The sequence below is a fragment of the Lissotriton vulgaris genome, chromosome 5, assembly GCF_964263255.1.
Source record: "Lissotriton vulgaris chromosome 5, aLisVul1.2, whole genome shotgun sequence".
NCBI lineage: Eukaryota > Metazoa > Chordata > Amphibia > Caudata > Salamandridae > Lissotriton > Lissotriton vulgaris.
Genome location: NC_141693.1, coordinates 903,198,827 through 903,224,119, shown reverse-complemented (window position 1 = coordinate 903,224,119; position 25,293 = coordinate 903,198,827). Strand labels below are relative to the sequence as shown.

Sequence of the window (25,293 nt, the reverse complement as noted above, 5' to 3'; positions counted from 1 at the left end):
GTTGCTGTAGTTTTCGTTTGCAGCTGACAAGTGCCTGGGTGACCGTTCTTCTGGACTCTGTAGGGCTCCACTCAAATCTTTCAAAGCAGGCAGAGCATGTGTAAGTAGGAGACTAAACACCAATCAATGCATTGTGACAAGACCGTGATCCAATAAAGTGTTAAGAAGCTATAATTGCTTTATCTGGTCAAATCCGGCTTACAATTCTCTTCTATTAAAATCCATTTGGCGACAATTGCCTATAGAAAATGTCATTCACAAACCCTTTTTTTCAATGTCCTTATTAAAGATTGCATAGGGGGTTAAGAAAGCTTTCCCTTCAATACGCCCCCCTCATACTCTCATGCAATTTCCTTTTGAGCCCATCCATAAAGCCTCATTACATACCAGTCTTGGAAGGCTACTTTCCTAGTGGCTATCACGTCCACACGTAGGGTTGGTGAGATTCAAGCTTCATTCTCACAAACCATAAACATACCATATTCCATTGCTGTAGGGTGGTTATGAGGACTCCTCCCAACTTCTTACCCAAAGTGTTTTCAGATTATCACATTAACCAGTCCATTACGTTGACTACTTTTTTTTCATCCCAGTCCAGCAGAAGGAACGCTCCACACTTTAGATGTTAGGCAGGTTTTAAACTGTTACCTAAACGTAACAAGTCATCTGCAAGTCTAATCAACTGTTTGTAAACTGTGGCACTGAACGTACATGTTAAGCCACATATAAACCATTTATATTCAGGTGGATAGTTTCTTGCATCTTGTTATGCTACCAGAAAGGAAATTAAAATTGTCAGGGAAACAAGAACTTCATTCTCCTGGAGGGAAAACCGCTACAGCTGCTTTAATGAGGAATGTTTCCTTTGAACTGATCTCCATGTACACGCTTTGCATATTTCAGCAGTCTTTTACCAAACACTTTAGTTTGGACTCTTATGCGAGAACAGATCCTCAAGTAGGCTATGATTCCCTGAGGAATCCATGTGCTTACTTTGCTGTATGGGTCGTCTCTTTTTCTATTCCACCACAATAGAGTAACAATCCCATCCCTACAAATTAAGTACTTATGATGATCAATGAAGATCCCCCCTGAGAGAAGGAATGGTTTCTTTACCTGTACTCCTAGTTCTCTCCTAGTGGAATCACCATTGAAATCCTTAGTTTCCCTAGCTAAGATCGTTGGCTTGGTGAAAAAGAACAGAGGTAACTGCCACCTACTGGGCATGGTGGGAAACTAGTGGGCATTGATCCCTTAGAGGCAGACTGTTCATATTGGCACAGTTGCTGCCTATAAGTCTACATTGACCACCTTTCATTTTCCTTTAAAAAAAAAAAACGTTTGGAAAGAGGATCTATAAAGACCACGCAATTCCAGCTAACTTTTCTTGTTTTTAATTATTTATTAACCCTTTCTAAATGCAAATTAAATCACATGGCCATTATAGCCTCATTCATAGGCTGCAAAACATTTACTAACTTGAGTGCTTATCCAAGCCTTACTGAAAAAAGGCAAACCTCTACACTTAAGATATGTTGTAAAGGGGTGCTCCGGGATCCCCACACATGGTCAGAACTATGCTTTCACTGGATATCCCCTAAGAGAGCATAAGGATTAAGAGGAAGAAAACATTCCTTCTCTCCACAACCGCACCAAGCAAGAGGTCTCTATTTGAAGAGAACATTTTTGGCAGCCGGGGGTGGGAAGGTGTTGGACACATCAGAGGATGCAGTGGCAAACCCCTGAGGACACCTCGTTCTCTTCGGGGAACAGCACCTTCGGCGAGCAACAAGGTGAAGAATCCGGCCCCTTGGGCATTCAACTCCAACAGTTGTCCAGCCCTCAGGCTATTTTCACTTCCGACTCAGACCCCAAGCCACAAGAAGCACCTACCGCTTGAACATCTTTTGTAGTAAAGTGCCCCTTTTTGACATTGTAATCCCCGCTTTTTGCCTAGTATTTGATGCACTTTTGACAGTACACAGGGTTGCTTCCTGCTGTCCAGGTCGACGGGGCTCTTTCCCTAAAAATAAGGTAACTGTTAATTGTTCCCCCAGTATGCAGGACCTTTAGCGCCTCTGTGTCCCTGTAAATGATACCCCTGGGACCTAGGGCATGTGTAGTAAAGAGGGTCCCTTAGGGGTGCAGCATATATTGTGGCAAGCTGCACCCATTAGGGGACTCTCCACCAAAATTATGCTGACTGCCATTGCAAGCTGCATGAAATGGAGCAAACCAGTGTGAAAACACAACCTGGCACACGCCCTTGGGGTCATGCACTCACACTGCATGAAATGTCATCCCTACAACAGGCCTTACAGTCCTAAGGCAGAGTGCATTGTATTACATGTGGGGACCTATCTGCATGAGCAGAGGCCCCTGTGCGGTCTAGTTCAATTGCTAGAAAGTACGAGTGAACAGGGAAGCCATCTTGAGTACATGTACTGGGCACTGGTCAGTACGAGTTTATAGCTACATGATGGCTTCACTGAAACCTAGGTTTCTGATAGATACATCTACCAGTGGATTCCTCACCTTGTGAATATCCCCTTGCCTCAGCAACATTCGGAAATTCTTTTTTGTAGCTTCGCGCCGACTATTTCAGATGCACGGCATTGCGCGTGACTCCGCTGACATCACCACCATAATAGGCCCACGCCGGCATGATGACGTCAGTTCCCTTTTTTTTTTTTTTTTGCGTCGTCGACGCTAACTGTTTCGGGGAATCTCTGTAGCTATTAGTAACTTTGTTACTGTTTTCTTTCTTTTTTGTCTCGCTGAAGATGTCGACTAAGACGACCGGGTTTAAGCCATGTGGAGAGTGCAGCAAAATGATGTCAATCACGGACCCGCACGGGGACTGTATCTGGTGCCGGAGTTCGGACCATGATGTCGAAGGCTGTTCTTCGCGTAAGAAGATGAACCCGAAAGCACTACCTGAGAGGGTAACTAAACTTCTGGTGGCGAAGTTGAAAGGAAGAAAAGTAAAGACTTTGAGATAGTGTTCGATAAGGGCAAGGTCGAAATCTAGGTCAAGATCTTGTACGGGGTCTCCTTCGAGGTCGTCATCCGATCATGCTTCGAAATCGAAAAAAGCATAAGAAAAGGCATGGATCTCGACATCACTCCGGTAAGGATTCGGACTCGAGACCGAAGTCTCCTAAGAGGAGACATGGAAAGGATGTAGTGTCCACCACCAGAGGTCTTGGATCCAGAAGGTGAGGCTTCGCCTTTGAAGTCGCAGGTTCAATCTCTGGCTCCGGTTTCGAATCCATCTCGGGCGCTGTGTCCGGCTCGAGAGGATGAAGAGGTCCCTTTGAATGAGGGCTCGATGTCTGACACATCCACCTGTGGAAGAGGAGGCGAATCCGGAACCTCTGAAGGGTCAGTTTGTGGGTTCTTACCCACCTTTTCCTGCTCCAGGTCAAGACCCTACTGCTATGTATGGGGTCTATTCCAGGGCTTTGTACCCCTCTGGTGCACCTTCAGGTCCCCTGGGTCCTCTGGTGTATAATTTAGGAGTTCCCCACTCCTATGCTCCAGCTCCCTTTATGCCGGCTCAGACGCCGCCTTGGCATTACTCTGCGCCGCAGAGGTAGTAGACGCCATTCTGCCGGCTCAGTCTACCTCGAATGGCACCCGTCTGAGTCGTTCACGGATCCAACGGCGCGGCTGTTGAAAGAGATCCATAAGGGATGCTCAGCGCCTTCTAGAGGAGCAAATATATAGAGAAGCTGAGGCTGAGATGGAAGGTGAGCTTCAGGAGGACTGTTTTGAAGATCTTGGAGAAGCCAGTGGTTAGGAGCTTTCTCCTGATAAGGAGCGGTCATCTGTGCCTGATGCCCCTTCAAAGGATGTTACGCCATACCACCTGGTCATGAGGAAGGCTGCAGAACTTTTAAATTTAATTTTGCCTACAGTGTAATATAAATCCAATCTCTTGACTGAGGTACTCTATTCCCCAAGTTCTGTTATCGAACCATTGCTTCCCTTTAATGAAGCATTAACTGAACCTGTTTTGGAGGTTTGGAGCAAGCCTCTTACAGCTCCTGCAGTGGCTAAAAGTGTTGCAAGGAGGTATAGAGTTGCACCTGGGGATCCTGAATTTTTATCCTCTCATCCTTTGCCTGAAAGTCAGCCTGTTCAAAAAAGACTTTGGGTGCGTTCCCTCAAGTGCCTGGGGTTAAGGAATCCTAGAAATAGGATCAGACTGCGAAGAAGTCTTTCTCTTCAGCAAGTATGGCTTTAAAATAGAATAATGCCACTTGCCATTTGGGGAGATATATACATGCCCTGATGGACTCAGTACGGCTGTTGGCTCCTAAAATTCCTGAGGACAGCAGGAAGGATTTTAATGAGGCATTGGCCGATGCACAGGCGGCTGCTCGCCAAGTGATTCAGAGTGGGCTAGACACTGCTGATTCAGTTGCTCGCATCATGGGAACTGCTAGTGCCTCTAGAAGCTCTGCCTGATAATCATCTGACTTTTCTGCGGATGTTCAGGCTGCATTGTTGGATTTGCCTTTTGATGGTGTTGGACTTTTTGGTAAAGCTGATGCAGCTTTGGAAAGATTTAAGGACAGTAGGGCTACTGCCAAATCTTTGGGGCTGCAGACCAGAGGTTAATCATCTAAAATGTATAGAGGTTTTGATCTTCTTTTCGTCCTTACCGTCCAGTTCAACAGCAAAATCTGCTGTATAAGTCATACAGGGGTAAGCAAAGAGCTGGTCCTCTGGGACGTCAAGCAGCCTCCACCTCTTCCAACCCCCCAGCCACAGAAAAGCGGCCCTAGATCTGCCATTCTGGATCATGCGGGTCCTGTAGGGGGTCGGCTTACCCATTTTCTACGGGATTGGGAATCGGTTACATCAGATCTTTGGGTTCTCAGTCTCGTAGAAAATGGGTATGCTCTTCCCTTTCGGGAATTCCCTCCGAATTACCCTCCTTGCCAAGGTTTTTGCATGGAGGAACACCTGTTACTCCTGCAGGAGGAAGTCCAGACACTGTTAAGAGGTGCAATAGAGATGGTTCCAGAGCAGGAAAGGGGTCAGGGATGCTACTCCCGGTATTTCCTGAAACCCAAGAAGGATGACAGACTTTGTCCAATCCTGGATCTCAGGATCTTAAACCTTTACCTAAAACAGGAGAAGTTCAAGATGCTCACCCTTGCACAGGTTCTTCAGGCGCTGATGGAAGAAGACTGGATGGTGCGTGATGCATATTTTCACATCCCTATCCTGCAGTCACACAGGAAGTATCTCCGTTTTACGGTAGGATTGCAACATTACCAGTTTGTGGTTCTTCCGTTTGGTCTTACTACTGCGCCTCGAGTCTTCACCAAGGTAATGACTGTGGTGGCGGCACATCTCAGAAGATCGGGGATACCGGTTTTCCGGTATCTGGACCATTGCCTGATCAAAGCAGAATCTCCAGGGAAGGTGCTCCATCTGCAAGTGACAACTCAGTTGTTGTACAGGTTGGGTTTTTCGATAAATGTGCCCAAATCTCATCTTGTGCCCTCCCAGCTTAATCGGTTCATAGGTGTGGTACTGGATACAACTGTGTCGTGCATTCCCAAAGGATTCGGGACATACAGGAGTTGATTCCTTTATTTTTCAATGGAGCGGTTGTTCCAATCCTGAAGGTCCTTCGCCTGCTCGGTCTGATGGCTTCCTGCATTCTGTGGGTCAACAATGCACGCTGGCACATGAGGGCACTCCAGTGGTGCCTCCGCAGGCAGTGGTATCAACACAACGGAGGTCTCGGGGAGTCTGAGGATCTCAGAGAAACTGCAGCGGATATGACTTGGTGGGGAGTGGAAGGCAACCTGTCTGAAGGGAAGCCCTTTCAACTGCCTCCAGCTGTGGCCACGGTGATAACTGATGCATCCACTCTAGGGTGGGGTGCTCATCTAGGGGATCTGGAGGTCCAGGGTCCCGGGTCTTTGGTCTCCAGAGGAAAGGTTGCTTCACATCAACCTTCTGGAATTGCGGGCGATACGTTTGGCACTCAAGGCCTTCCTCCCTTCCCTTCGTGGTCGGTCGGTTCAAGTCCTGACGGACAACACCACCGCGATGTGGTATGTCAACAAACGGGGAGGATTAGGGTCGCAGTGTCTCTGCAGAGAGGCTCTGCGTCTCTGGTCCTAGGTTCAGGACCATCAGATTTGTCTGATGGCAAATCATCTGGCCGGAGTTCTGAACGTTCGTGCAGACAGTCTCAGTTGGCAGTTCTCAGCCGACCACGAGTGGAAGCGCCATCCGGAGGTAGTTCGTCACATCTCCCGGGCCGTCACATCTTCCGGGCGTGAGGAACTCCTCAGGTGGACCTGTTCGCCACTCGCGAGAATGCGCACTGCCCGTCATTCTGCAGTCTCCCGTATCTGATGCAGGGAGCTTTGGGGGACGTGTTTCAGTTGAGTTGGGACTAAAGACTCCTTTACACGTTTCCTCCCATACCCTTGATTCCTCGGGTACTGAGGAAGATTCACCAAGACCGGGCCCAAGTCAAATTGGTTGCCCCGGATTGGCCAAGAAGGGTGTGGTACACAGATCTTCTCCACCTCTCCTCGTGCCTGCTGCTCGTCTCCCTTTCAGGGCAGATCTCCTCTCTCAGATGGAGGGGCAGGTTCTACACCCCCCACCTCCCGACCTTACACCTTCATGCCTGGAGATTGAACGGGGCAACCTGAATTCCTTCTCTCCCACCTGATGTGGTGGACGTCATTCTAGCGGCCAGGCATGACTCCACCAAATCTATCTATTCATACAGATGATCTAAATTTGTGACTTGGTGTGGAGAGAAATCTGTTGACCCATTGAAGGCTTGTTTATCTGATATACTACAATTTGCTCTTTCTTTGGCGCAGCAAGGTTTTGCTGTTGCCACTGTCAAGGGTTATCTTTCGGCTTGGTCGGCTTTTCTTTGTTTGCCGGATCAGCCGTCATTGTTCAAATCTCCTGTGGTTTTAAGATTTTTGAAGGGCCTTATAAATTTCCTCCTACTCCCTTTATTGTGCCTCAATGGGACTTAAATCTAGTGCTTACTTTCCTGATGGGTTCTCCTTTCGAACCTTTGCACAAGTGTCCCTTGAGTCTTTTGTCTTTTAAGACTGTTTTTCTGGTTGCTATTGCCTCCAAGGAGGGTAAGTGAGCTTCAAGCTCTTAGTTCAAAGCCCCCATTCTTGAGCATTCATGCTGAATGAATGGTTCTTAGGACCAGGGCTGCTTTTCTGCCTAAGGTGGTGACTCTCTTCCATCTAGGACAGTCTATTACCCTTCTATCCTCCCGCTCACCCTTCCAAGGAGGAGGAGAGACTTAATCGCCTGGATCCTTTATTGGCGGTGAGCTTCTACCTGTACAGAACCAGAGAGTTCAGGGTGGATGACCAACTCTTTGTTGGATTTGCTGGCTGCAAGAAAGGAAAAGCTGTGCACAAGCGCACACTTTCAAGATGGATCATACTATGCATCAAGATCTGCTACTCCCTGGCAGGTAAGTAACCTCCAGAGGGTATAAGGGCTCATTCTACTAGAGCAAAGACTTCAACATCTGCTTTGTCTAGGGGTGTGCCTGTAGAGGATATTTGTAGAGTGGCAACTTGGGCCTCCCTCCACACTTTCGCGAAGCATTACTGCTTGGATTCAGTGGTGAGGAGGGACGGCCGCTTTGCGCGTTCTGTCCTCCATGATTTTCTGGTATAGGAGAGTGGACACCCTCCTCCGGGAGTGGGGACTGCTGTGGGACTCTATTAACAAGGTGAGGAATCCACTGGCAGATGTATATCAGAAGAACAAGTTACTTACCTTCGGTAACGCTTTTTCTGGTAGATACAGTATCTGCCTGTGGATTCCTCACATGCCCACCCGCCTCCCCGTTGTCCACTCTTCTATACCTTAGATAATGGCAATGTTTTAATGTTTATATGTTCTCAAAAGTAGTGTTTTATTCTACTTGAATTACTGCATTGTCTTTACACTGCTTTCTTGACTATTGTATACTGTGTATATATCTACTGTTGTCCGTCAGTGTGCCTCGAAGGCACGGAAAAAAGGGTGGAACTGACATCACGCCGGCGTGGGCCTATTATGGTGTCTGTGATGTCAGCAGTCACGCGCGATGCTGTGCCATTTCCATTTGTTGCTGACGCAAGGGGATATTCACAAAGTGAGGAATCCACAGGCAGATACTGTATCTACCAGAAAGCGTTACCGAAGGTAAGTAACTTGTTCGTTTGTTATCAAACAACTTATCTTGATCAATCCCTACTGATGCCAGTAGTGTATTTATCAAAACATGCACCCACAGGGCACCTTAGATTCCCCATTCTCTTCAATGGGAGAACGGTCTGGTTAAAAAAATAAAAGCTGCAAGCAGGGACTGGAGGGACCCACAGGGAGCTCGACCCTTAAGATCTTTGTGGACGTCTTTGGCCCACTTGTCCTTTGGTGCATTGGTATCTTTTGCTGTCTGATTCCAATGCAAGAGTCTCTCAGTTGGAGGGGGCCTGCAGAAAGAGGCTGCAGGTGGTGATGAAAGTCCAGTCTTGGCAAACCCAAGCATGGTCTTGGCTCTTTTGGGTCTGGGGATCCAGTTTGTACGTCCCCTCCCTTGGACTCTGGAGCATAGGTGCTTTGAGGCAGCAGTCATACTCCCATCTTGGCATTTGTTGTGCAGAAAAGGGGCAAACCGGACAGACCACTCTAGATGCGAGTTGCACTGTCTCTGAAGTCAACGTGCAGGGTGGTCTTCTCCAACGTTGGTGTCCAGTCTGAGCTCAACAAGCCTTGACTGCTGCAAGAGGTCCAGTACCCCAAGGATTGGCACAGTGTGGCTCTGGTCAGTCCTGGCGTCCCACACTTGGAATAAAGACTGTAGGAGCACTGCTACCTGTTCCTGGGCAGTTGTCGGTAGTTTCCGTAGGACCGGTCTGTGTACAGGCTCTTGGTGCCTGAGGATGCAGGGGAGTAGGTTCTCCACTCCAAGGAGTTCCTTCAGCAGTTTGCAAAGATCTGTCAGCCTTCCAGATTTTTTAGAGGTCTGCACAGGGGCATGAACCATCTGTTTACGAGTGTCAGATGCAGCATACGGATCAGTGGGCTTGGTACGACTGCCCCTTAGTTCTGGGGGCAGATGCAGCATACGGATCAGCGGGCTTGGTACGACTGCCCCTTAGTTCTGGGGGTCAGCAATCTTCTTCCACTCCTTTTGGGTCCAATAGAATGAGGATCTGGTATCAGTGGGTCCCCCTAAATACTCAGTTTAGGGGGTTTAAGGGGAGTCTGGAGCAGTACCCTTGTGGTCTCTATGCCCCCTATATCTGAAGGACACGTTAGTGATAGATTCCTTACCTTAGAATATCCCCAGGCGCCAGACTGGATCCGGAAATTTTTGCGTAGCAGTAGCCTTGCGCGTTGTCTGCGGCTCCGCGTCAGAAGTCGTGGCCGCGACGCCGCCTTCGTGTGCTTACGTCAGTTTTTCTGCTCCAGCAAGCGCAGATCTGGAAAAAGCAGTACTTTAGTCACTTTTTGACTAGTCTTTTTGAACTCTTTGATCATCTTTTCTTGAGTCTTGCGACTAGGGCCCTGAAAGAGGAAGACCTTAACCCTAGATATTGGTTCGCAGAACAGGGAGGATAGGTGGGTTTTGAAGGAATCTATCACTAACTAATGTCTCTTACAGATATATTGTTACACAAGTAGTAACTTGTGCATTACCACTTCCTCTGGGAAGTGGGCATAACACTGTCCCAAAATCCCTTAGTTTGATCAAGATCAAACTAATCAAGATGGCCAACTCTGAAAAGTTGTTCCCACTTTGAGTAGCCCATCTTAAGGGTGGTAAGAGCCTTACTAACGTAATTACCCACCTGTCAAGGTGCTAAAGGACTCTGCACAAAGAGGGTTTGGCTTCCTCTTCTGTGAGGGAAGCCAGACTTGCATATCCAAGGCGGTGGCTTCTTTGAGGCTCCCCTTACGTGCTAATCAGCAGGCCCTCCTGTGGGAGGGGATGTGAACTCCTGTGTGAACATATTTTAAGGAGATTTAATAGATCTGTCACCAGGCTAGAGAGGGACTTTTACTGATAACATCCAGTCTTTTAGAAGATGGATTTGCGGAATCTACCCCAAATGTTGGGGGGGGGGGGGTTTCAATTTCCATCTAGAAGCCATCAGAGGCAGATACAGCTAACTTACTGGATCTCATGGAGAGTTTCAGGCTCACAATTGGTGACGGGGCCCCACCCATCGAGCAGGGCACAAGCTTGATGGGATCTTCTTTCACAATCCACATACTCGGGTAAACTATATCCTGCCATTTATCTGGTCAGACCATTCGGCCATCCTGTTCAACATATGACTATTAGTACCTGCCCCCGAAACTGGTGGAATAGATAGAAGCAGATCGGTGAGAGCCTGAAACATGATTAACTAACAGAATTTCCGGGAAAACCTGGCCAGGTATCAGCCGGAGTATGGGCAGGATGTAGACCAACGCTAGCAACTAAAACCACTAGTTGGAAACGAATGGTTCCCAATCAGCCCGTCTGATCTCTTTACGCTTGAAACATAGCCTCCCAACAGCCCTCTGGTACTCTAACAGGCTGAATAACTGAAACTAGGTTGCAAAAAACAGGAACTCATTTGGAGATCAGCCTATGATCCAGTAGAAGCACAAAAATATCAACCAACACTTGAGTAAGTACAAGGAAAGGATAAGGAGTGCGAACCTTACATTTCTCACATTAAGTGCGCTAAAAATTCCTCTAAGGAACTTTTTAGAGCTGTGGCGTCACCTCGCCATCCATTCCAGAAATGGTACCACCTCAATCCATGTATGATCAGATTGCTAGGCACTTTGTGTGTAAAGCCTTTTTAATGAAGTAGGTAGCAGTAGAGCTAAGGAGAAACCTTCCATCTGACAAATTCTGCAGCAGATGGCTCCAACGAGGAGCCCCGTCTTTGCAAATTTACTGTTCTGGGAAAGGCACTAGTGGTAGATTTAATTCCACAAACAAAATCAGGATCACCAATCGATCCCTGCCTAGTGGCGGTGGTGAAAATGGCACAAGATATATAGTTGCTGATATTCTGACAAATTTTCTATCATATCTTTATTATGGGAGTTTTCCCTAAGAAATGGAAAAAGGCATCCATTCTGCCAATCACCCCCAAAAAAAACTTGGACCCAGAAGTCTATAATTATCACCCAATGTCCCGCCTACCTTTTCCAGCCAACCTTCTAGAGAGGGCCATGAGCAAACAGCCGGTGGAGTATATCAACTCGCATAGCTGTTTGGATGATACTCAAAACAGGTTTAGAACCGGCCACAGCATTTAGTTGGTCCTGATTAAATCAGTTGAGGAAATAAAGATATCTTTTGACAACGGAGGGAAGGCCGCACTTCTGTTGGATTTATCAGCAGCCTTCGACACTGTGCACCATACCATTTTAGTGGACAGATTAGCAGCAATATGGGTGCAGGGATCAGCTCTCCATCTGCTTAAATATTTTCTGGAAGATAGGTTGCCGTTTGTAGCCATGGACCTGTTTAAATCTAACCCTTTTCAGGAGCCCTACTCTTTTTAATATCTACATGGCTGCTTTGGCCCCAGTTATAAAATCCTTTGGCTTTGACGTAACCTTGTATGCTGATACTCAAATTGTCGTAGCAGTCTGGAACCATCCGCATTCAATTAGTAAGCAATTCAATGACTGCATGTTAGCCGTAAGTTCATGGATGAGTTCTAACAGTCAAGCGTAATTCTAATAAAACCGAGGTGGTTCTGTTTGGAAATGATCCCTCTTTCTGGTCCCCAGGGTGGTGGCAAATGAAGTTAGGTGACTTGCCAGCGCCAGTAGAAAAGGCTAAAATCTTTAAATAATTCTAGACAACAGGCTTACCTTTGCTCAGCAGGTCAATGCTCTGACATCTTCCATGGTTTTCATTCTTAAGAAAATTGGAAAGATCCTGCATTTTATCCCAGTAAATTCTCAAAAGCTGGTCATATCAGTGCTGATATTGGCCAGATTAGATTATTGCAATTGCCTATACCTTAACTTGCTGGCCCAGCACCTTAGGGAACTTTAGGTATTGCAAAACGCAGCCGCCGCTAGAGTTCGCTCTTGTACCCCTAAGTATGTATTAGTTAGAAAAACAATCAAACGACATTGGCTGCCGGTGAAGGAGAGGATCCAATTCAAAGCTTTGTGCTTTGCGTACAAAGCCTTGCACAAGCAAGGACCACAAGAGATGGGCCAGAAATTTAGATGGTACACACCTAGTAGATCACTTGGATCCTCTAACTCCAGAACCTTGATGGTGCCTAAATTCAAAGAATGAACTTGTGGCAGCAGTTTCTACCTGGGCACTAAATAAAAAATCTGTAAAACTCCTGCTATCCATCCGATCGGCCACTTCCCTTCTCAATTTTAGACGGGAGCTGAAAACCTGGCTTTTCAGCACATTGGATGTCTGGCAAGATTCCTGTATCTCTCTTGGTCCGATCAGTAGGTTAGCGCCAGGACACTGTTTGGTAACAGAGCGTTTTCAAGTCTCCCACATTAGTATTTCACAAAAGCAAGCTTTGTTTCTGACCTGAGAGCAGGGGCCCTCACCCTTGGGGGTCAGACACTGGTCTCTGGTGGCAAGCGAGCACACAGTGGCTGGTAGGTTTCCAGGTTCACCTCTAAGGCATCTGTGTGCATGTATTAGTAAATCCAAAACTGGCACCAGTGTGGGTTTAGTAATAGATGTTTGATACCAAACACCCCCTATTTTCAGTAAAGCCAATATGTAATTGGGGAACACGTTTCCACCAGTGTCCAGCACATGCTTTTAAAATGGCTACCCTGTTAAATTCCAATGTCTAGTAATAGAACTAGACTTCACAGGGGCACATCTGCTTATGCATATATATCCTCACTAAAAATATAATGCACCCTGCCTTATGGCTTAAAGGCTTACTCTAAGGATTACTTGAAGATATTGGCATGAGAAAGTGCCCTCTCTCTGCATGGTAACACCCACTTTTTGCTGAACTACTGATGTGCTTTGCCGGTGTGTGCCCTGGGCTCCTGTTTAACTGGTTCCCAGGGACTATGTTCTTTCCCTAAACCTGCATTAAACACCAAACCCAATTGACATCTCTGGCCACAGGTCAGCCCCTGGTAAATGGTACCACAGGTACCAGGGCACTGTGACCAGGGAAGACATCGAAGGGCTGCAGCACTTATTGTGCCACCCGTAGAGGCCCTGTACCATTACACTCACACACTGCCTTTGCAGGCTGTGTCTTGGTGCAGAACCAAGTGACAAGTCGACATGGCACACATCCCTGTGTGCCATGCCTACAACCACTGCCCTGGCATAGATCAGTCACCCTTCTAGCTGGGTGCCCTATACCAATTGTGAGGGTACAGGTGGATGTGCCCTGTACCCCTACAGTGTCTAAGTCCATTCTTAGACATTGTAAGTGCAGTGCTGCCATTAAGAGTATGTGATGCTGGGAGTTTTAGTACGAACTCCACAGCACCATAATGACTGCACTGAAAACTGAGCAGGTTGTTGGGGGGGTGGGGGGGGGGGGGGCATGGGGGGGTTGAAAGAAATCTGTTTGCTTATACAGGTGATTTTTAAGGAATATTTGTATGTTGCAAAAATCGACACTTCGAAGAATTTCTGGTGAGAAACAGCCAATCTTAAATGGAGGAAAATCAAGTTATCGGAAAATCAGTTGTAATTACTTTTTCAGGTCAGTGCTGGGTACCTAGATCTAGCACTGGGATCTCTCCTGGTAACAGGTGAGTAATTTCGTTTTCGTTCTGGTGATTTTTCAGTGAATATTTCAAAGTTTCAAAACTTGACACTTAAAAGAATTTCCAAGTGAAAACCCGTCTGTTACCCTATGGAGAAAATGCAAGTTATCTGCTTCAGGTAAGTTCTCGACTGGCAGAGTTAAGGTTACTCCAGTATTGGAGCTTTCATAGAATCACATGCCTGAATCATTCCCCGTCGGGACGGGAGTTTCTGGTATATAAAAAAAGCAATGCTTAGTATAGCAAACTGAAAAGAGGCTAGGCCCATTTGCGTTTTGCAACCCATAACCCTTGTTATGTAAAAGACCAAACTTTTCCCTGAACCAATCCGAGCTCTTCACCCTCTAGAACCCTCCTGAGAGAACATTCTGCTCCTCAGATTTTCTACCGCACGTTGTGCTAGTGAGTCTCCTTCAGTATTTTCAATTGATATTAGACCAGACTGTTTTTCCTTCTCCAGATTTAATTATTTAGAATTCTTCAGAATATTTCTCCTTATTCTACCATGGCTGATGAGGAGAAAAGGATTATTTAGAGCTTGTACCACCTGCTCTAAGAAAGGGCTCTATAGAGACGACCCTCATAAGGACTGCATCTACAGCAGTTATCCAGACCATCGGGCAAAGGATTGCAAGGTATGTCGTACCTTTTCCAATGAAACTTTGAGGGACCGTGAAGGAAGGCTTCTACTCTGGCTTCAAAAGGTGAAAGCTAGGAAGGAGATCTTATCCAGTGACAGTGAGGAGTCTTCTTCCGCCAGGAGATCTCAAAAAAGGAGCAGATCTCCTCCGGCTCATCCCGCGGGAGGGCAGGGGAGACCTTAGAAGGCCCTTGAAAAGACCACCCCAGGGTGTTCAGGGCGCAGTCCATAAAAATTGCCTTCAGGCAGAAAGGAAGAAGGGTCATGCTTCGGGGGTTAAACTTACAAAGAAAACTAGTTCAGAGCCCTGAATTTCCCCCCAAGGTCAAGATTTCTCCATCCTCCACACCTGCGGAGAAAGTGTAGAGATCTGCGTCATTGACGGGAGCATTGATGAGGAAAATAACATAGTCTAAGAAACCTGAGGTAAAAGCTGTTTCTAGAGCTTTATCACCGTTGACAGTACCACCGTCAACGACCGTATTGACACAACTACAACCACATCGTTGGCGGGATAGTCAATGACCGCAGTGACCATGGGATCAACGACTAACTGCAACGTCGACTATGTCGACAGCAATCTCGTAGATGAGGGGAAAACTCCAGAAAAGAGGTTTTTGGCCTGGAAAAGGACAATTATGCCAGAACTTACCTCTCCAAGTAAGTTGTCCCTCTAGTACAATCTCACCTTCTGGAGGAACAAGATTCTGAAGGGGACGAAGATGATGGCGGCCCTTTTGGTTATGCTAGTAGCCTCTAAGTTGCGGGTGAAGTACCAAGAGGAGGATTCAGATGAATATGAAGTACAAGAGCGTCCTCGGCTACAATATCGCCAGGAACAGCAAGAAGAGACGACGAGTGTACCATCTTCCTTGTTAAAGGATTTACAATTCATATGGGAGGATTATAGGAGGAGATCCTGTACCTCAAGGGAAAAATCCAGAGTCTATGCTTCAACCACGCTCTGTACAAAGTACACCAGTGCATGGGTGGGGACATTTTACCAGAACCCCTCCCAAGAACGCCACCACTGAGATCTGGTCAAGACCCAAGGACCACAGATCAGGAGAAGGAAGGAGAGATCACGGAACCTAGCAGAGTGGGACGATTATCTCATTCAGTCCCTCTCTCAGCTCCCTCTCCGCAGCCTGTTGATCCTCCACCGGAGGATATAGGTGGGTTTCATAATTTAATGGAGAGAGCCAGTAAAAGATTCACACCTACCATGACAGAGGAGAAGGCGGAATGTTTCTTCAAGGAACCCTGTCGTAGGACAGTTCGATCCTTACTGATTGTGAGTCCTCTTTTGGAGGTAGGCCTGAAGGTCATGGAAGCACCAGCTACAGTGATTCCTGTGCTCTGCAGGTTGGACAAAAAATAGAAGGCACCTTCAGATGCTCCAGCTTGTCTTTTAGGTCATCCTAAACCGGACTTGGTTATTACCCAAGCAGCTCAGCAAAAATCAAGAAATCTATCCGCTAATATTACGGCACCTCTGGACAGGGTGGGTAGAAGGCTGGACAATGCGGGGAAGAGATTTTCTTCGGTCGGCCCTATTAAGGAGAGCTGCGAATGCCCTGGCCATTCTAGGGCAGTACAATAGGCAAATGTGGTGCGACCTTTAGCCTTACATGGACCACATACCAGAGAAGGAGAGACAATAAGACTGACAAGTTCTGCAAGAAAGGGAGTCCTTCGGCCGAAGTCATAGATTGCGCTATGGACATAGCTACCACGGCATTCAGAGCTCTGGGAGGAGCTGTGGTACTACGCAGGCAAGGATGGTTGAGGGCAACCGCATTTAGACCATAAGTCCAGAATAAAATCTTGGACCTTCCTTTCAATGGTGAAGATCGATTTGGCAAGCATATAGATGATTCACTGCGAAGTATCAAGGATACGGCTAAGTCATTGAACTCTACAATACAGGGAAGCTCCTTTTTGAGTTCTAAAGGTAGAGGTCAATCATCTTACATGGGAGGATTCCAACAGGGTCGTTATTCCTCTTACTCCACCTCATCCCTGCCCTGCCGTCAGCAGTATACATAGCACCAGTCAGGAGGCTACACATAGTCGACTCAGAGGTAAAGTAGGTCGGGGGAAGGACCACACCCGACTACAATGACAACCGTCTAATTCCAGCTACACCGATTCCTCTGAGATCACATGTTACCCTGGGAGGAAAGATTGCTCATTATTTTCAAAATTGGCAACCGATAACTACGGACCAATGGGTCCTCAACATTATTTAATTCGCCACAATAGACTTTCTACAGAAACCCCCTCTTACACCGCGGATACATCAGAAATGCAAGCATTTACAGCAAATGAGAGAGGAGATTTGTGCAATGCTCCGAAAGGGAGCAATGGAACCGGTACCGAACTCCCAGAGGGGAAGGGGCTTTTACTCCCGCTTTATTCTAGTCAAGAAAAATATCCTTCAATGGCGGCCGAATCTGGACCTCCGATCCCTAAACGCCTATCTCAAAAAGCAATCTTTCAGGATGGTTTCTCTGCAGGACATCCTTCTACTGTTGAACCCAGGAGACCATATGACCACACTAGACCTACAGGATGAGTACTTTCATATCCCCATCCATCCTTCACACAGGCAGTACCTTCGGTTCATGGTAGCCGGAGAACATTACCAATTTAAGGTACTGCCCTTCGGCCTATATTCAGGCCCAAGAATTTTTACAAAATGCCTGGCTCCAGTAGCTGCAGTTATAAGACAAACACCAAATATTTCCCTACCTCGACGACTGGCTAGTCAAGGCACCATCAGCAGCGTTAGCCCGAGCATCAACAGAGGCTTGTGTGCAGTAGTTTCCCCTCCTGTGGTAAATTCTAATTACCGGTGCTTAATTTCTATGCGGTAAAATCAATAAGAATAACTCATAATAAATAAGAGGCAAAATCTGTGATATTTGAGGTTTCTCAAAAGGGTTTTATTCCTATAAAAGGAATTGGGTGATTAGCATATTGGCTCGAGCCAAGGTGGCATACCATTCCGTCACCACATGGGTTCGGGAAGGGACTGACAGACAGAGTCAATGGTAATATGCGAATATGCAAGTATGCGACAATACATTATTGACAGGCATTCATATATAGTCAATGCATTACAGTAAAGGCATATGCAGGAGGCGTAACAGCTGAGAAGAGAGATAAGAATGCGTGTACGTAATACAAAAGGCGTTACAATAGGCGTGCATGAAGGCGTGAACAAGAACGTCATTGAACATGATGTCACAGATAGGCGGATCCATGAGTGAATCCGGCAGTGTCAGCAGAAATACATGGCAGAGATGCGCGCGCAGCAGTATGACGTGTAATGTACGTGTAACTCGAGGGGTGAAGGGGGACTTGACATTTAGCCCTACAAGTGTAGACGGATGTCTGGATGTCAGATCAACCTAATCCCAAATCGTATCTAATATCTCATGTTTAAGGAACTGTATTATCTGGAGGGAAAAGGTCTCTCGGACAAGAGGCTATTCTATACTGGCTATGAGTGCGTGTATGAGCGTCTACGTGTTTGCATGTGACGCGAGGGGTGCGAGGGAGGGCATGGGCCTACCATGGAAACGGGGCCATGAATTACTTGCATAGAGACAGTGAGGCCTAACCCTTAGCTCTGCAGCTGGAAGGATGTTGACGTGAATCTACCAGACAGGAATGTATTTTCAAGGAGTGGAGCAGATAATTCGAAGGTTGAATACAGTCTTGGCAGGCAACGGGATGAGCCGAGCACCGTTAGCCGCGCCAGAAGTAAGGCAGGGGTCACTGGCACAGAGGTAGCCTGGGCTGAGGCTTTCAGAGTCAGAAGGCAGGAAAAAGAGGCTCGGTGGCAGAATTCAGGCCTACTTCGCCAGAGCTGAAAAAGGTGTAAGGTATACCACAAAAAGACGTTGGCATAGCATATTTAGAAACTGAATATCCAATCCGTTCATGGCGGATCTGAAAGAGAACATGTCAACGTTGGACGCAAATGTATTTGCGTCTTCATAGCTAGCACAGGAGGGAAGTTACATGCACTTCAAGCTAGTACATGGAGTCGGTGGGGTCTAAGATAGGGGACACAATCGATCATAAAATTTATATTACCTCACTCCAAAGAAAGGCAGCTGAAGATATTTCTCTCTTCCAAGATTTTACAAGAAGAAAGTTTCTTTCAGTACGCAAGTACAAGTCCATACTGGGGACAATGTCCTCTTGCATTCCCCTTGTACCTCACTGCAGGTTAAGAATGTGTCTGTGGCAAGAGCAACTGGATCTGCAATGGCCTCAAGCTGAGGGATCCTTCGTGGATGTTGTCCAAGTTACGCCGGTCATGGTTCAGGCAGCAACGTGGTGGACTCAAACGAAATGTCTCGCAGGGTCTTTCATTCCTCACAATTCCAGCTCCATTAATAGTAACAGGTGCATCCCTAGAAGGATGGGGAGTGTTCCTTAAAGTCAGCGGTCCCTGGAAGTTACAGGAGCAGCAACTGCACATAAACTTACTAGAACTCAGAGCGGTCTGTTTCGCATTGCTACCTTTCCGGCCAAGGATAAGGGGATCATCTGTTTTGATAAGAATGGACAACACAACTGCGACGCATTACTTAAACAAGCAGGGAGGAACTAGATTACTCTCCCTCTCAGGAAGCCCAGGACATATGGGAATGGGCTCTATGACACAGGATATCCATAACAGCAGAACATCTCCCAGGGGGTCAGAACATCAAGGCAGATACTCTGAGCAGGCTCAAATCGTCCTGCCACGAGTGAGAGTTGGATCAAGTAGTCCTGAACAACATTTTTCAAAGATGGGGAGAACCGACCGACAGTAGATCTCTTTGCAACAGCTGAGAACAGGAATTGCCGTTTCTTCGCAAGCTTGTTTCCCCAACGGGGATCTTGGGGGAATGTGTTTTCGATGGCATGGTCAGGCGTCTTTGCCTATGCCTTTCCTCAAATTCCCCTGTTGCCGCGGGTGCTTGTAAAGATCAAGAAAAGAACCGTGCAGACTAATCCTAATAGCCCATGGTGGCCCAGATAACACTGGTTCACAGAGCTTCTGCTGCTTTCGAAGGTCCATCTGATTTGCCTCCAACCAATACCATCACTTCTGACTATGTCCCACGGACAAGTGCTCCATCCAGACCCAAGATCCTTGCGCTTAGCGGACTATCTCCTGAGCACAGTGAATTTCAGCATCTAAACATCTCAGAAGAATGTAAAGATATCCTCGCCAGGGCGGATAGTACGAACTAAACCTACAGAATGAAGTGAAAGATTTTGTCTCTGGTGTCGAAGTAACGTTTATCCTTTGCATTCGGCACCTCATGAGATTATTCCATACATCTTGCTTTTAGCGAAGTCTGGTTTGTCTTGCGCATCTATAAAGGTACATTTAGCTGCAATATCACGCTACAGAAGAACTGCTTCGGGACCTTATGATCTGCAAGATTTGTAAATTCATGAAGGGATTATTCAGAGTTTTTCCTCCAATAAAACCTCCTCCACCACCTCTTTGGCGGTTGAACATAGTCCTTTCACAATTTATAAAACAGCCCTTCGAACCTATACACAGGGCAGATCTCCAATTCCTTTCGTGGAAGGTGGCTCTTCTCATCGCTCTAACTTCAGCCAGAAGAGTGGGGGAATTGCAGGCTCTCACAATTCAAGACCCTTTTTTGCAATTTTAAAGAGGACCGGATGATTCTCAGAACTAATCGGAATTTATCCCAAAAGTACCAACTGACTCATTTGAATGAGCCATTAGTTTTAAAACGTTGCTTTCCACAACCAGCAACAGCAGCGGAAAGAGTTCTACATTTGCTGGACGTCAAGTGATGTCTCAAATTCTATTTGCAAGAGACTAAACACTTTTGTAAGTCTTCACAGCTTTTTGTCGCTTTCTGCGCACCCAGGAAGGACTTCCCTTTATCGAAACGTGGGATTGCCAGATGGATTTCCAATGCTTCGGTATATTGTCACCAAGCTGCTCCGAAACCTCTGAACACATGAGTTCGGCCTCATTCAACAAGAGCAGTGTCCACCTCCATTGTTATTTACGGCAGTGCCGATCTAGGATATCTTCAGGGCAGCGACCTGTAGTTCTATGCACACCTTCACCAGGCACTACTGCTTGGAAGCAGCCGCAGAGACAGGTGTGGTGGTGGGAGAAGTGGTGCTGAGGAACATTATCCAGTAACGGGGAGCCCTCTGCATCCCTCCATCCCTTTGTCTGTATTACAAATGTTTTTCTATTCGGTTTAGTTACAGTGATAGTTATTTTTGAAATCTGCATATAAAAATTGCAATGTACAGAATGATGCTGTATTAAGTAACTATAAAAAAAGTGCTTTATGCTACTTCGCGCTATTCTGATTTAGGCATGTGAATCTATGAAAGCTCCAATACTGGAGTAAGGGAACAAGTTACTTACCTGTAACTGTAGTTCTCCAGTATTGGAAGCTTTCATAGATTCACATGTGATCCACCCTCCTCCGAGAGGCTTACCTTGGATTTAGCGCAGTGTTTTTATGCACAAGTGCGCGAAAATCTGAGGAACAGAAGGTTCTCTCGGGAGGGTTCTAGAGGGTGAGCAGCTGATTAGTTCAGGGAAAAGTTTGATCTCTTTTACATAACCAGGGTTATGGTTGCAAAACAGAAATGGGCCTAGGCCTCTCTTCAGTTTGTATATAAAAAAAAAAGCAATGCTTAGTAGTATAGCAGAGTCAAGTCTCGACGACGGGGAATGATTCAGGCATGTGAATCTATGAAATCTTCCAATACTGGAGAACTGCAGTTACATTGTAAGTAACTTATTTTCTTCTGTGGTAAGACTCTGGTCTCCCAGGTTCAGGTGGGTACAATAGTTGCACACTCAGTGGCAGAGAGAGTAGGCCCAATGTTAGCCTATGTCTGGTAGGGGGGCCTTTGGTTGGTTGGCTGCTAGCAGGCAGGCCACGCGGCTGTGGGAGCCAAGCTCCTGGCCACTTACTCTAGGCAAGTGGGGAAGTTGAACAGAACAGTTGGTGCACATCCAGTGGCACTGGGGTGACTGGGTGCAGGGTGCTTTTGGGCTGTTGGGCGCCCAATGCATTTCAATGGGAAAGCTGCGAGACGAACAAAGGCTGCAGGCTCTGGGAAAGCAAAACCAAATGCTGGATTAAACCCAGATCAGTTGACTAGTGGTGAGTGCTTGCAATGTTTAACACTCCGTCCATCATCCCCTTTGGTTTTGTTCTATATGCTTAACCTGCATAGATGGAGGATGCAAGGGATGTCGGTGAGTGGAATTGCCCATCAAATATGGAGTAGCACCACCACTCTTTATTAGAAAGTCATCAGTTGATTAATCTCCTGCACTGGTAGCACAGGATAGCGTATTTGGAGGGACCCAGATCTTTGAAGAGGTTTCCAAAAGATGATTCTTAATATCCCAAGATATCCGTTGTATCATGCTATCATAGAGAAAGGAGTGGTGGCACTACACCTCCTTGCCAAAGAGTAATGGAATTCAGCTGTGAATCATCAAAACAAGGCTATCTTTTTTCAGTGGCCTGTATTTCGAGAGGTGAGGATTAGCAGACTTGGAAAATGATAAAGATTTCCATTTCGGGTTACAAAAAGCCATGATCTGATGGAAGCCTAGGGTTTGAGGCTGATCTTTGATATGTAGCGTCTTGAGGATAACTGAAGTTTTGGATTGAGTCGTTGAAGAAGATGCCTAGTATGGTGTTCCCTAAATGTGCCTTTTTTTTTTTGGCTCTTCAAAGTTTGGTTTGTGAAGGTATTGCCCCCTTTCCCCATGCAATCCTGATTTAATTATTTATTTATTTTGAAACACTGATTTGGTTTTGCTTCTGATCCTCCTTGTAAGGCGTATTTTATTGTCATGTCCGGGATGCCATTTGGGAGTAAATGGTCACTCCTCACGAGTGTTTTGCTGTTTACTTTTGCGCACTACGGCGGTGCCACAGACAAATAGGCTTCTGTAGCAAATGTCAGGAATTGCAGCCACAAATCGGAGTAAAAAATTCTGGCAACAAAGTTCAAGTGGGGTACAAAACAGAATGCTAATAGCTGGTGCTCTGGAGTTAGTTAGAGGGTGATGGTCATGGCATGGGGCAGTCAACCTCCAGCTGGATAAGGCTGTTAGTGTGGCCTATCCAGCTGCAAAGAAAGTGTACAATAAGTGTGCAGAACATAAATCTATTTGTGAATTCCCCAATTTTGCTTCTTCAGGATCTGTGATTATTAAGAGGCAGCCCAAACCACAACTTGAACCATGGGCAATACTATATAAATGTGCAGCAGGGGGTTCCAAGTAGAAAGTATGTATTCAAATCATTAAATGGTAAGTTTGAAAGTGAGGTGGTTCAAGCTTGAATTAATCAACTATATGCCTGCTCTGTAGCCTCAAAACAACTTGATAGATTTTCAATGCTAATCATTTCAAAAGTAGTGCTCACACAGGGACTATAAATTAGAACTGTTCATAGTGTCTAAAAAATTGTACACGGTGTGTGTATAAAGAATAGAAAATTACAAAGGAACATCACTGTTTCTAAGTACAATTCTTAAACTCCCAGTAGTCTGACCACATGAAAAGGAATATTTTTTCAAGTTACCAGAAGCATTGACGACTTAACTACTGCTGCTAGTCAGATGAGTATCAGATTTAATGCCCTCAATTTGGATGCTTGGTAATGTTGCCTATTTATTTCCTGTTGCTCTTGTGATGCTACAATGTAGGAGATGGTTTTCGTACATGATCTCAATAATTTCTTCCCCTTTTCTTGGCGTTTTACCACCTATAATACTAAAAATGTATTTGTTTACCCATTGGGATTTTAGGCATGAAGGTCTTTTTGGAGAGCCTCCGAGCAGGCTTTCTCTCCAACAACTGATTATAGGAAAGTTTGCGTGCCTCTATCCTTGTCCATTGTACAACAATTTTAAATACACATTTGGGCTTTTAAATGTCGTGGGTTCCCCCTAAATTTTAGGTACACATGCTACCATCGCATCCGTTGAGTGAGGCAGATTGTCGTTCCCTCCCACCCCCCCCCCCCCCTCCCCCCAAACACTTTCTAAGGAGCCATCCACCAACATTCAGAGGATCCAAGCAGTGTATTGATTCGTTTCCCCTATCTTGTTTATTAACAGCCATACACGTGAACCCAATCCAGAGTCCAATGTGCATGTCTAGGATTCCACTAGTGCATCATGGTGAAGTGAACTGAAACCATTGCCTCAAATTCCTCATGAAACTACAGTTTTCATCGATTGGAGCAGTTGATCCATTTGATTCTTAGCCGTGTTAGGTTATCAGCACAGGATATGCAACTTTTCTCTATAGTGTCTTTAGTTGGCCAGAAAAAATGGTTACTGAATTTATAATAAGAATGTTCATTGTTTGGAATTTGATGACATAGTTTTAAACCATTGAAGTTGATTATGAATCATTTAGTCTACTATGAGTTGCAGCTATTGACTAATTTGAATTCTTATTTCTTTTAACAGTGGGCCAGGCTATCCTGCTTCAGGTAAAAGGATGCGTATTTCAGATGAGCCCAGTCCAGGAGACCGATTTGCCCCTTCTATGGGACTGACTGAAAACCAAAGGCGCTATGAACGGCTTCCGTTTGACAGACCCATTGAAAGCGGATCTGCACCATTTAATTATGGTCCTGGTGTGGCTGAAAGGCAAAAGTTTACAACTGAAGGAAACCTTCGGGAGCGTCCTGGCTTGCCACGGAAAAGTAGATTCAATTGAAATTTGGCGATTTACTGTGCTTCAACCATAATTTCCACATTTTACCTTTTCAAAATTCTACTGGTTTAGAAATAGAAAACCTATGTTCATACTGTCAGAATACATGTAACTGTTGCTGTTGAGCTCTTAAAAAAAATTGTAGAATTTTCACTACAGTTGTACTCCTGCATATTCGTGTAATGTAACGAATTATACATTGGTGCAAGAATTTATTTTGTTGAGTTTAAGATTTCTGCTATACAAAGATTTGCTGTTGTGGTTATTTTGTTAGCCTTTCTGAAACTAGTTTTTTTAAAAAAAAACTCTCTGGATAAACTCATTCTGTGGATTTATTTTCTTGTGGATTTATTTGACTTTCCTCATATTTGGTTTACTATTACTCTTCACCTTTGTTCTTCTCTTAATGTCTGCTGCTTTGTCAGTTTCTGCCTAACTCGCAGCTTTTCCCTTTTCTAGCCAAAGATAATCTGAGACAATTAGCTAAATTTGTCTGCGATTTCTACCTTAGCTACCCTATTGTATCCTGTAACACATTGCTCTTTTTCTGTATGATTCTTGGATTGTGAAACTTTTACCTCATTAGGTGGTAACCCTGGCTTCTATTATTGCTTGATTTAACAGTTGTGCTTGGTACTGTTGAGCAACACAGGCTGCTAAATATGCTTGAACACAATAGATTTTTGGCTTTAAAATGGGAAATCTTATTTTTAGTACCTTAACAATGACTGATGGTGTCAGTTTGGTATTGGTATCAGCATTGTCTAATCATAATAAACCTCAACAATTGCTAGTAAGACTTTGTCACCATTACTGGTAAGATCGATTCACCATCCACAGGTATGTGACTGGCATACACCTTTACATCAAAATATCTTCCATTAAAGATGTTCTCACTCTTCAGTGGATGATAAAGAACTTGGCTCCAAAAAACAGGGTCCCCCTCATCACACTGAAGCCTAAAAACAATTTTGGTACCGCTCTGATTAATGCACTCAGACTGGGTGGTTCTCCTTTTTATTTGAAGCTTGAGGCCCTGGGGAATCAAAGGAGCCTGACCTTG

General features: G+C 45.6%; 1 protein-coding gene across 1 annotated transcript in view; it reads left to right on the top strand.

Moving 5' to 3' along the window:
* Positions 1 to 25,027, top strand: part of LOC147711781 (uncharacterized) — a 98,128-nt gene extending 73,101 nt beyond the window's left edge. The window contains exon 11 of the mRNA XM_086922507.1: positions 23,981 to 25,027. Coding sequence (XP_086778633.1) covers positions 23,981 to 24,233 — 253 coding nt within the window. The 3' untranslated portion in view covers positions 24,234 to 25,027. The remainder of the gene's footprint in view (positions 1 to 23,980) is intronic.
* Positions 25,028 to 25,293: the final 266 nt, after the last annotated feature.